The sequence below is a fragment of the Hyalella azteca genome, unplaced genomic scaffold (assembly GCF_000764305.2).
Source record: "Hyalella azteca isolate HAZT.00-mixed unplaced genomic scaffold, Hazt_2.0.2 contig6408, whole genome shotgun sequence".
Taxonomy (NCBI): Eukaryota; Metazoa; Arthropoda; class Malacostraca; order Amphipoda; family Hyalellidae; genus Hyalella; species Hyalella azteca.
The window spans coordinates 249,753-262,789 of record NW_025936571.1 but is presented as its reverse complement, the minus strand read 5'-3'; the positions used below and the strand labels follow the sequence as shown (position 1 = coordinate 262,789).

Genomic DNA, 13,037 nt, shown 5'->3' with positions numbered 1-13,037 from the left:
GGTTTGCCAAGTAAACATTTTTCGAGGTCTCGAAACCACTCTGAGAAAAACAAACTTACCCTAAATGCAGTGAAAGCCAGACTTTGTTTCACTAATTGGTTAATTGTATTTAGTTCGAAATGCAACTCTACCTTGAAAAAAAAAACTGGGGCATCCAGATTTTAGCTTTAATTTTCTTGGTCTGCCATGGCTGTCCAAGTAGCGGGCTTTGTTGCCAAGGCAATTAACAAAATGAAAGAAGTTCTCAGTTTCCTTTATTGTTTGGAAGCTGAAAATAAAAAGAAAAATCTTAATTTTAGGCGAAGCAATTGACACAAGCTACAACAAACACTTTTATTTATTAAACAATCTCTGGCGCAATCGACTACGTCAACAATTTGTGTTACATTGGCCAGTTACTGTAAAAGATTTTTCGGTTTATTCCACGCGCGAGGAAAGTTATATCGATATATTCAGGACATAAAAGTATTGCTATGTTTCATAAAGATAAGACACTCACAGCAGTAGTTGGGACCCTAACGATTAACAATAAATTATCGAATTATTCAACACCTCCTTGAATAGTTATATCTGATCGCAATCTGCACATATTGATCGTAATAAAGGACAGGATACGGAGTAGAGGCCTGCTCTAGTACGTAAGTACGACAGGGAGAGGCGTTTACAATTAACATGTCAATATTATTGAGTATAACAAGTGATTGAAACGAAGTCTTCATTCTTAAATTTTAAAGTTTGTTTTTAGTAAAATTTTCAGCCATCGTCTGCTCTAAATATTGCTACTATCAACCACGAGACGCTGTACTGCTCGTAGGCAGTGACATCCCTGATACGTGACCGAAACACAAAATACATAGCTTTATGTTATTCTGGAGAATTTTTATTGGTATCAGGGAACTAAGTTAGCTTTTAATTTATTTGCGCAAAGAGATCCAAATTTACGTTTCTTTTATTAAGAAGTAATAAAAATTACTCTTGAATTACTTCGATGCATCTTCTGCTATAGTGACTATATGTCACTATATTCTATAGTGACTCATGTATATAATAGGGTCAACATTAAAAAATAATTTATAAATATATAATTTATTTATTACACGCAAACATTCAAAAGTTTCAACAGCGAATATTTTATAACATTGCCCACTCGCACAAAACTGAGCCATCGCTCGTTAAGTTAAAAAAATACTTAATGATATCAGTTTAAATTTTCAAGTCAATTGACTTACATGCCACAAATAAGTTTGAAAACTATATAAGAACTATAGGCCACACTAACTTCTAGATGAATTTTCAATTAAAATTTAAGAATTTGGTTTCGATACATCTAAACTAAATAATTAGGATCAACAATTCAGTAATTTCCAGACTTCTTGAATTAAAAGTTAAGCTAGAATTTTATTAAGACCTGTCAATTCTTTCTCACCAAAATTTTGTAAAATTGATTATAAAATTAAAATTTAATTATTTCAGTGTACTACTCACTATTTCACTCAAATAAAGAACATTTTTACAAATTGATCAAATAACGTCGTATCTTTTAACAATTATCACACAAAATTGAACCAGTGACTGAAACAATTAATATTTCTTGCGTCCTTGACAAGTTATCGTGCTAATTGAAGAACGTTAATCCTTCCGATTTATTTTATCCGTTCATGGCAAAGCAGGAATTGTTGGAGGATTATAAGCTATCTAAAGATTATTTAGATTTAGATTTAAATCTCACTACGAAATATATCACTTAATGAGTTGGAACTTAACGTTGCATTCGATGGTTATACTGAGGTTAGACGTAAGTATTATTATTTCGTATGGTTTCCCTTATTTCGGTCGATTATACGTTCGATCGAAAGTCTCTCTTTTCAGCAATCAAATTAAAGTAAGCATGTAGAGAAATATGAAGAAGTTCAATGTACAGAAATGATCCTTCTTAAGGAAAGTCTATTAAAATAAATACGGAAAAGGTATTAAATGACCAATGAGTGCATCGTCTAAGTCATACTATAGTTCATAAATAGGGTCAACATATGTATATTGATGTACATATTTACATGAAAAATTTTGGCGACAGACATTAAGTAAAACATTCAATGCAATGTTTCTAACAATACCAATTAAATCTGTAAGGTATATTTTAACGATATAATGAAACAAATGTCAATAAATCCTGAAAATTAAGCAATAACTTCACATCATTCCTAGAGCAACAACGTCAATATCTGAACCTATAGCTGTCTTCATCACATTAAAAACAATCTATTGTCGCTGTCGTCGCCGTCTCCTGACGAGCTCGTCGCCATTAAGGTTGGCATCAACAACAGCTTTTTCGGTGACATCTTCTTCAGTCTGCCCTGCCTCGGTGGTGGTGCCCAGTATGAGGTCATTTTTAGTGTCCAGGGCTAAGAGTCCGACGGTCTCAGTGGCTCGTAGGAAATTACGGAACGCCTCCCATACGGAGTCTAGGAAGATTCCTAGAGCGCTACCTGTGGGACAAGGAATTTTATTAATTCACTTTGTCACTCGAAATAAGCTGTAAGCTGAATAATTTTTTTGTACAAACTTTGTGTGAATTTAAGTTATAGGGAAATTTTGAGATCGACAAGAGATAATTGTTTTAATCGCTAAATGAGAATTAGTTCAACAAGTAAATTAAAATAATTCTTAAAAATAAAAAAGAAAGTACTATTACATTTCAGAGAATTTACACTCGTTATTACAAAATTATTTATTGTCTGTCTAGGCAACAACACTTTTAGATTAATTCTCAAAAATAAAATTCATGTTTTAATGCTTTTTGAAAATTGTAAATTCGCAATGGCAAATTAAAGTGTTGTTTCTGCTATCTTGGAAAAAATCATATATATAATATATGATTTAATATAAATAATATAAATAATATATTTTATAATATTATAAATAATATGAAAATAATATATTTTATAAACATATGCACAAATTATGGTTTCAATTCAATGAAACAGAAGTATAAATCTTACATTTAAAAAGGATGGGTAATTAAAGCTCAGAGTCAGGCACCGGGGAAATGAGGCTGTATCAAACAAGGACTGCATAAAATGTATCCAAAAAACATTACGAAAAAAGCTTTTTTTCGACAGCAGGAAGAAACGGCGACACAATTTGAAAATTTTATAAAAAGTACGATAATCAAGCGTGAGGAGGACTTTTTTTACATGGATTGAGATTATTTCACATTTTGTCACGAATTAGTTCAGAGAAACCGGATCTTATTAACACTCAGCTTTATGCCACATCTTTATAAATCTCAATGGATAATATCATTACATAACAACATTAATTATATTTAATTTTTGGTGAACTTCGAGAAATTCAAACAAAGGAATTAAAAACTATAATCAATGCAATGTGCAATAATTGTGTGCGGATGCAAATAGATTTCATACAAAACATGATCTTGAAAATACAATAAAATGTCAATAATTTCCCCTACAGAAAAATAAAAATAAGCTGCCTAAAAAGCATGCGTCGGTTTTCGCTCCTGCTACCGGTACCGTGAATTCTTCGAAAAATTCAGTGTGCAATTTTTACACATGTGCATTATGGTTAAATACTTTTCACTTACCTTCAGAAATGTACAGAGATTACAATTCAAAAATGCAAATGTTAAATGTAAATATAAAAACTGATAAAATACACAATTTACAACACAAAAAATTATATTACATATACTTTTTTTGAATATAATATCAATAACAGTGGTTGGTTGCCGATAACTCGACAGCAACTAATTGATCAAAAAATTTTTTCCTGGAATGAATACTGATAAATTTGAAGAATATAAGGCGACTTGATAAAGCTTCATAACTGATATTAATCAGAAACACACCTATAAACAAAAAAAAAATATAACTCAGTACTCACTGCCGTGAGTGACAGAGAGCGCATTTTCTCGTCCGTCCGTGACGTGAAGTCACGGACGGACGTCACGGACGGATATGACGAGCACATTAGAGCTTTTTTTCTCTAAATGAGAAAATGCGCTAAAAAGCCTTAAACAAGAGGGGTAAAAACACTTATTTTACAAATTAAAGCTCAAATTATACGAGGTTTACTTAGTCACATCAAATATACATTTGAAATTATATTTAATATATATACATATATCAATATGAACTATTATTTAATTAAGATGCATAAAAACAGGTCCAGCAAAACAAACTTGAATAGTTTCTCAGTGCCAATATTTTCTTCAAAATGAATCTGATTCAAATGTACGTTCATCTCGGAACTGAGTGCGAAAATCTGGCTGATTTCTTCAAATCGCTTTCCCCATAATCATGAAGAATGCAAATAATTTTTTAATAGTTTAATTTTTTCTTCCAGTGCTTTAATCTCTTTTTATTTGAACCCTTTGCTAAATTTTACGTTCACGATTGTTATAGCTTTTGAAGATAATAAAAAATGGTGACTACGGTAGTTGCAGATAAAAATTCTTCAACGCTCGTAAAATAGATTGGGTAGTTTGTATTATATTTTTTACATGAATGAGAATTTGTTAGCAATATATTTTTATTTCATTATCATTTAACGTATCATCCAATTAGAAGCGTCATTGTGAAGCTTATATGTGGATTCCAACAATAAATTCGGTCTACAAATTCAATTATGAGATATCGGTCTAAGAATCAGATAACCTAGTTGTCTATTAGCATTTTGTTTGAGCTAGAGCGGTTGAAATTTAAATTAGGTATGCGAAAGTTAATATTTTTCGTTGCAAACTGCAACAATGAAGAACATGTTGTATGCTGCATTCATTGCATATACGAAAACATAAGCTTGCGAAATTTCTGCGTATAAATTCCTGAATGTTGGTCCTCAGAGCTCAAGTTTAGAACGTTCACAAAATGTAATGGTTAGCCAAAAACGTAATTCCGTCGCGTCGAACTTCAAAGATTTACGGTTTGAAACTTTAAATTTGAAGCTCGCCAATGTTGTGTGTTTGAGCAGAAATTCGAATCACTCATGTGGTATCCGAATTACAAAGTAAACCACAGTCGCAAATTTTGTGGTTCAAGTATAATTAGCAAAAGCGTATCGTAAGCTGAATATTTCATAACAAAATAAAATAGACTAAATTCCATCGTTTCGGAAGAGCAGAAAAAATATTTTTAATATTTTCAGGATTTCACTAATTAAATTATTATATTCAGCAGTGATCCGACCAGGTTCGAAATTTTTTTTCAACAAATATATACATACACGTTGTGCTGATCGCTTTTCGTCAAGATAAATATTTACCTGTATGCAGTTTTGTCATTTAATTGATTCATTCCGGCCATTTTTATATACAAATAATGTATGCTTCAACCATAACTATAAACCCATACAAATCCAGTAATTACAGAACAGGAAACCTCTGAAACCAAGATATTTAGTCAGACAGATAAATATTAATCAAACTGGATAGGAGTGTTTTGCGTGCAAAGTCTACAATCTAAATGGATGTGCATAAGCCGTACTAAATAATAATGCGTCGATTTTGTGAAGCTTGGTGCGTAACCATTAACCACTTACATGAAAAACCAAGGCAATTACGAACCAATCAAGATTGGGGTTCCACCAACAACAAGGGTAAGAGCAAACTTAATTGCACTAATGAATGTACATGTATAAACACCAATGAGAACTTTAATGTATATTGTACCGGCGCTTGATCAAAACAGGATCTTCAGTAGTGGTTGTAGTAGTAGTAGTTGAAGTTGTTGTAGGTGTGGTGGTTGTAGTGGAGTTATTTGATTTCGATGTGGCACTCGAGAGCATTTCTCCCAGTTGGTCTATGGCGAGTAAACCAATGCTCTCTGTGCCATCTATAAACTCCCGGAACGCCGCCCAAACCTTGTCCAGAAACAACCCCAATGTGCTGCCTGTCAGTTTTCATGGAAGGCCAAAAGAAGCCAGTTACATTAAAATTGGCAATAAACCAGGGGGTAAATAGTCAATTCCAAATGTAGTCCTCTATCACAAATTATTGTAGTCAATCTTTTGTAAATGTGATAGAAGACGCCTTTTTTCGGGGAAAATTTCCCATTCAATTCTTGACTCCATTAGAACCAAGATATTTCGTTATTCAAAAAGACGAAATTTAATATAAATTGAAGTGAAGAATGCCGGGTATTTGTGCCGGTATAAGGAAATATTTTATGTTATATATGAGCACAATCATGACCAAAGTTTTGAGTTTGGTGGAGCTGCAAGGGAGATTGAAGATTGTTCGGATTGAATTAACAATTCGAAGATAAATAATAAAATTCAAATGACATATTCCCTTAAAATAGTGTCTTCTAAAGAGGAATGTGAAAGTTCCTTGCTGATATAAAAGGTCGTTACCAATCGTATTCATGAATATCTTTTAAAAGTGAAATTATTGTTTAGTAAATAATTATCATTATTATATTGAATAATTAAATTTTAATAAATAAATTGTAGCAGCCCACCAGAATATTGAATATGTCACGAATAGTTAGAATTTCAAGTAGATGATAAACTGTACCTAAACACTGTGGTAAAATTCGTTCAATAATTTTATACCGTTTCTGCATCAATTATTTTAATGTGTTGTAAAATAGTGAAAATGTGTTTAGTTAATGAAACAATCCCCCACGAGACCAGCATCCGACACAAATCTACGAACGATGACATTGTTTTCTGACCAGCGTTGCATTGACCGTAGAATGATGACCTGAAACATTTCTTAAAAAAAACATATTAAGAAATTAGTAACATTTTTGTCACATTCAATAATAATTAATAGAATTGATTTAATGATCCGTAGAGCTAAACCATTTCAACAACTAATTGCGCTTATAATACCAGATGGCTTCTAGAAAAATATTACACGTAAGAAAACTTAATTTAAACTGAAACTTGTGGAAAATTAGCCATAGAGAAAGAAAGACGAATGTTAAAAATTAAGATATCAAGACATAAATATTAGATAATAAAAGAAGTTGTAGATGCAGTTAATGCAAGTATTAGGTTCAGTAGAATCGTTGCATATTAGTAGGATAAGTTGATTTAGAGCAGATAACAAAAAATAAGCAAACAGAAAGTAAAATCTTCAGTCAAAATTTCCTTTTTTCTGTCTACTAGTGTTTGTTGGTCAATATGCTTTTCATGAGTAATTGATAATGAAAATAACATAATTGAATAAAAAATAGCTTACCACCCCTCAAAGGCCTATTAAATAGCATTTTTTCAGATACGCAATTATATCAAAGATCAAACATGTTCATGATAATGGTATTTGGTATGAAGAATCCCAAAACAAAGAAAATGCCAAGTAAATTAACAATAATTTCTTTAAAAACGTGTCAGAGATTCTTTTCAATTCAAATAATTTTGTAGGTCAATTATTTTAAAATTTGCTTTTTCTTGGGGTATATGGAGGTTATTTCTACCCTGATATTGTTCTCTCTGTTCCATACAATTGAGCGTGCAGTTCTTTTAAACTGCTGAAGGAGCTGGTATACGAAACGTCTCCATTCAAATAATGGGTAACTTATATGGCGTTTCCCTTGATGTTTGATCCGTGTGACTGAAGCAAATCGGTAGTATAAATATAAATAATGTTTTTTAAAGGACGAGGTTGAACCTTTTTGCGAGTAAAAAATATTAAAATAGCAAAAATTTTGGTAAAGCGTTAAAATGTCCTTGTTTCACAAATAGTTTGGATTTTAGTAAAGTGAATTAAGTCCGACGAAAAGTCAAAACACTGAACAGATACATGTACAATATTTTTCTTAGATGATGCAACGTGTATTGTGATTTGTGACTTAGAACTTCAAAAAAGAGGTAAGATTTTTTGTTGCATGGATGCAATTAATACGTGAACAGAAGGAACAATTTTTCGAATGAATAATGAACATAAAAAGTTCTTTGAAATTTAAGTTCCCTTATAACTCTTTATTTGCTTCTAGAATTGCTGGTTTTGTAGCGCGTTATTCACAACATTATAATAAAGGGCAATGTTCTTAAAGCTGTTAAAGTGCAAAAAATGTATCAAAACTACAGATTTTCTTGTTTTTGCTGTTGTAATCGCCATCAACTGATCGCTTAAAAAAGTTGGTTGACAGAGTATTTTTTATCTGCATTGCCACAACAAGAATATTTTTCGGCCAATATTCATTCTATATCTTATTAAATGAAACGAACAACATAAATTAAACTTTGGGTAAAAATTGTCGATGCAGCTTGTCCCAGTTTGTATTCCATTCGAGAACATAGTCATGCGGCTTAAACATAGAAGCAACAAAAGATAGAAATATATAACAGGATTACGCTTATATTAAAATTAGTATTAAACGAAGATTCGAACTCTGTTTTAAAATAATTTTAGAAGGAGTTTAATTTTCCTCAAATTTGCCTCAAACATGTCAGTTTGATATAGCATTTCTTTGAACATTTAAATTCTCAATTAATGGAACAGGCGTATGATGCTGTTTGGATAATATTAAACTCAATAATTATCGCTAAAGTAAATTGATTTTGAAAATCAAGGGGAGAAACGAGTAAATATCAAGCAAAGCGTTCGATACATTGGAAACTATTGACCATTTCTTTGAATAAATCGTCATTGTACAACTGCCGTTTTCATGTCCATTTGTTTTAGTGACTGTAAGGTTCAAAAGTTTCCTGTCTGCTGAGGTCTAGACCGTTTTTACAGTGGGCATGTTTTTATGTAATTTAACAATGATTTCACAAGCATTCTGTACCTGCTAAAAATATTTGAAAGTAACTGGACAAATGAATAGAATACTCTCTTTTGAAAATATTATTTGGCAAAATGCAATATCCATCTGATCGTTGTCAAAGATTTGAAAAGGTTAGGTTTGCTTAATGATTTTTACTCTGAAATCGAGGTTTTCGATTTCGTTGCTAAAGGAGGATATGGCTTGGATTTGTCTAAGTTTGTAGGAACCAGTTGAAAAACGACGGTTTTCTCAAAGAAATTACTCTTTCTACTACTACAAGGCATAAAAGAATATGTTTCTTATTTAATATTTGCCAACGCTTGTTTAGCGATAATTCGGCTCAAATTTCATACGCTATTTTTCGATCGAAATAATCAAGAGCAAGCCATCGAGTGGCGTCGAAATCGTGGCATAAGGTCAAAGTTTTTGAGTCGGCTATTTGGTACACGTTCTTGAATCTCTCAGGGATGCCTAATTAATTACTAATACGTTATTGATTGGCTATGAAGTTGATCCATGATTGACTATGGTAGTTATTGGATATAACTTTGATTGATAATCGTAATTGCATGATTCAAAATCTCGGGATCTCGAAATGAAACTATAGTAATTGAAATTTAGGCTTCATTGATGAATAATCATTCGGATGTTAGAAACTATCTGATTATTACTGATTGATATAAAATAAATCGTTGCCAAATTTTTGAAGGAGTTAGCCGTCATTAAAAGTCGTCTCAATGTCACTCTTCTCGTGCAGTATTGTCGGTGTCATCGTCGGGTTCTGTCGGGAAGGGAGACAACAAATAATTTTCTGTCGTATTGGCGAAAAATGCATATATTTGTAGTCTTCAGGATGCATTTATTTTTGTTCTTCAGGTAAAATAGTTGTGGTGCATTAGAAAACTGAAAATAGTAGAATTACTTCCGCAGTGAATGCAGTAAATGTCTTTCTTTCGGGAAGTAAATGAGGAATACTTATTGTTAGAATAGGAACAAAAGAAAAATCTGTCACCAATTTAATAAAAAAATATGTTTATTGCACGCTGTCAACAAGTCAGTGAATTGGTGAATACTGTGGGAAAAATATTAAATATGATCGGAATGTGAAAATAAAAAAAATTACGATGCGAATTAAATCATACTGCAGCGGTCATTTAACTGCCACAACAGGAAAGTAATGAAAAGATTCAGTTAGAAACTTTTGGTAAGAAATTTTTTGAAATAGAATTGTTGAATTTAATGAATAATTAATGTTTACATATTTACGACTTTTAACTAACCATTGCTCACAATTTTAAGCTGCTAATAAGGATGCACAAGAATGAAGTGACTAGAAATTGATCAAATTAATTGAACTGGAATTAGCATTTGAACGCAATGTATCGCAATTTCTATGCGGTATGCGTCTTCGAACGATTATCGGCTAACATATGATGAATAACAGAGGTGAATTTATTACAAATACTAGAAACAATGCTTATAATTTTTCTTTGCTTGTCTCTTATCCCGCTTTTATTCAGTGAATTTTCATACCTCTACTTTTTGATAACTGATTGAAATCTCGCTATAAAATATTAGTACAGTGTCCTGTATGAAACAATCAACCTAATAGAAAACAGATTAATTGTGATAGTGGTAAAAGTAATATTAAATACATTAATGTGTTTAGGACTTAGTAACAATTAGAAATAATTGAAGTGTTTACCGAATATTCCAGCGCCAGTGCTGAGAGCGTTGCCGAAGGACTGAGCGTTGGACTGATCCTCGCCGCCGAAGATTTGCCTCCTGCGACGTCGCTTGCCGAACAGGCTCGCTAGGTCAGCCCCGCCCACCCCTAGCTCCTCTGAGGGTACGAGGGTATAAAACGAGAGGAGGGGTTGAATTATATATTCCTTGACCCAGCTCCTCTGAGGGTTCGAGGGTATAAAACGAGAGGAGGGGTTAAATTTTGCTTTCATTGACCCAGCTCCTCTGAGGGAACGAGGGTATAAAACGAGAGGAGGGGTTAAATTTTGCATTCATTGAATTCATTTTCTTCGATTGTAGGGTAAAGGGAGGGGAGAGGTCAAATTTTGTATTTCTTGAATTCAGTTTCTTCCATTTTAGGATATGTAAGTGGATGGAATAGAGGAAATGATGAAAGAAAAAAGGATGAGATGAAGAAAATGAACACTAATCAAAATGAAAAGAAAAAACAAGTCTGAAGACACAGAAGAAAGTATAGAAAAGAAAATGTAATAAGAGGAAGGGGCTGGTATCCTGTATAAGGGAAGAATAAATGGAAGGTTCCAAGGCCCAATTAAAAAATGTTAGTGGAGCGCAAAACTGTGAGCGCGAACGTGAAGTAATGGTCTCTTAATTGCTGTATATGTATTATGAAATTCAATGCCAGTTATAAATTTATCTTCAAACATCATAATAATAGTACCAAATTTGACTGTATTTTCCGAAGTTAGCTAGGCTGGTATATCTATTTAAAAACAATACATGAGCTTGCTGGGTAAGTATTTTTTTCTACTCTACATACATAGTTTTGCACGGTAGTCATTTATGTTAACATTAAATAAATAATTTCCGAGGTTGGTATTAATTTTCTTACTCAATAAATGACTTGCGTGGTCAGTAGTTATATATACACCATATATATGGCTTATGAGGACGTCATTTATGTACAACCCAATAAATTCATTTACGAGCTCATTCTAACTTATTTGCAATTATAAAATTTGTTTGGAATCACATATGCTTCATAGTATAATATAATATAATATAATATAGTGTAATATAATATAATATAATATATTGTATTACTTTAATAGACGTCAGTTATATGAAGCGCTGCTCAGTACAATACAGATTAGTTTATTTGAATTATTATCCTGTATTACTTTAATAGACGTCAATTATATGATGGAAATTCAATTGTTGGCTAAATATTCCAACAGAGTCACCGAAATGATTTCCAAACTATGCTTGATATAAGCAACTGGGTCTAGTTTTGTTTATCTTTTATGCAAGTTTGATTGAAGACCAGAGCATGATTCTTATTGATAATCTTCTTATTCGTCTTTTCAATGACTCGAAATAAATTTCTAACTGGCGCCCTGAGATCAAACAGCAGGTTACCAAAATACATTTTAATAAAATCTCCAGCGCCAGCAAGAAATTTAGTTCGAGTCATTGAAAAGAAGAATAAGAAGATTATCAATAAGAAGCATGCGCTCGTCTTCAATCAAACTTGCATAAAAGAAAAGCTTCTGCCAAAATATACCAATTTTGTTTTTCTGTAGCTACACATAGTAGTTAATTTTCAAATAGATACAAATATTTTAGCTGACTCAAAATGAGATATTGAATTAAATTATCAATTTATTACTAAAAAGTAATTAAATTACCCTATTAAAATAATCAATACTTATTAGGGCACCGAAATGATATCCAAACTGTGCTTGATATACGCAACTTGGTCTAATTTTGTTTATATGTAGCTAAATTTAGTAGTTAATTTTAAAATAGAAATAAATATTTCAGATGACTCAAGATTGAGTGAAATAATCAATTGATCTGATACTTATTATCATTAAATCATTAACGTTTGAAAATTTATACATCACACAAGAACGAATGATCAAATAATAGAGAGGGACCAAAATTTCCTCTTAAGTTAAAATCTGCGAAGCTTCGATTTTAACTTTATAAGAAATCAGAAGTAAGCAAATTCATCCATGTGTATTAAAGCCAAATTATCAAATTTTATTGAGCGACTATATATGATAATTTTCCAGGAGCTGATAGTGAAGCGATCCCGATAGTAAGAGACCCAATATCCTTTTAACCACAACTAGTAATATGAAAAACAATTGTATTTACAATAAATTGCTTCCCATTAAACACGTGTTTACTTAGAACAAATAATATTTTTACGTGTATATCTCGGCTACGGGTTTTGAATGGCAGGTTGGTCAGATACAATACGATTAGAGCATTAAAATTCGGGTTCGAAAATCTATAGTTGTGAAAATTATGCTATGTCAATAATAGGAGGAAAAACTTACATGGATTAATCGTCAATTTCGCAAGCGCTCTATATTTTAATGGCAAATAATAGTGTAGAAGAGAAAGGGTTGAAATTTAGGCGATGTTTAGCCTGTATCCGATTCTAGACATCGCAGAATATATACAGAATCTTCACATCGCAGTATCTTCGATCAGAGTTGTTACAAAAAAGCTGTGAGTTTCGAATCCAAAACGCATTGCTCAAATCTTGGTGATCATGACCATTTGACTACTCAAGTGTCGGGATTA

General features: G+C 32.0%; 1 protein-coding gene across 3 annotated transcripts; it reads right to left on the bottom strand.

Annotated features, from left to right (window-relative positions):
• Nucleotides 1-237: 237 nt before the first annotated feature.
• Nucleotides 238-10,952, bottom strand: LOC108682947. Of its 3 annotated transcripts, XM_018172212.2 has the most exons (3): nucleotides 10,438-10,922; nucleotides 5,687-5,906; nucleotides 238-2,486 (listed from the first exon to the last, which is right to left on the bottom strand). In XM_018172212.2, exons 1-3 carry the CDS (start codon nucleotides 10,748-10,750, stop codon nucleotides 2,483-2,485), a joined length of 537 nt encoding a protein of 178 aa, XP_018027701.1. In that variant the 5' UTR covers nucleotides 10,751-10,922; the 3' UTR covers nucleotides 238-2,482. The 3 variants fall into 3 exon arrangements, 2 of the variants coding, with proteins under 2 accessions (XP_018027701.1, XP_018027700.1); XM_018172211.2 differs by lacking the exon at nucleotides 5,687-5,906 and having other exon boundaries at nucleotides 10,438-10,916; XR_001931585.2 differs by lacking the exons at nucleotides 238-2,486; nucleotides 5,687-5,906 and adding an exon at nucleotides 8,229-9,513 and having other exon boundaries at nucleotides 10,438-10,952.
• Nucleotides 10,953-13,037: the final 2,085 nt, after the last annotated feature.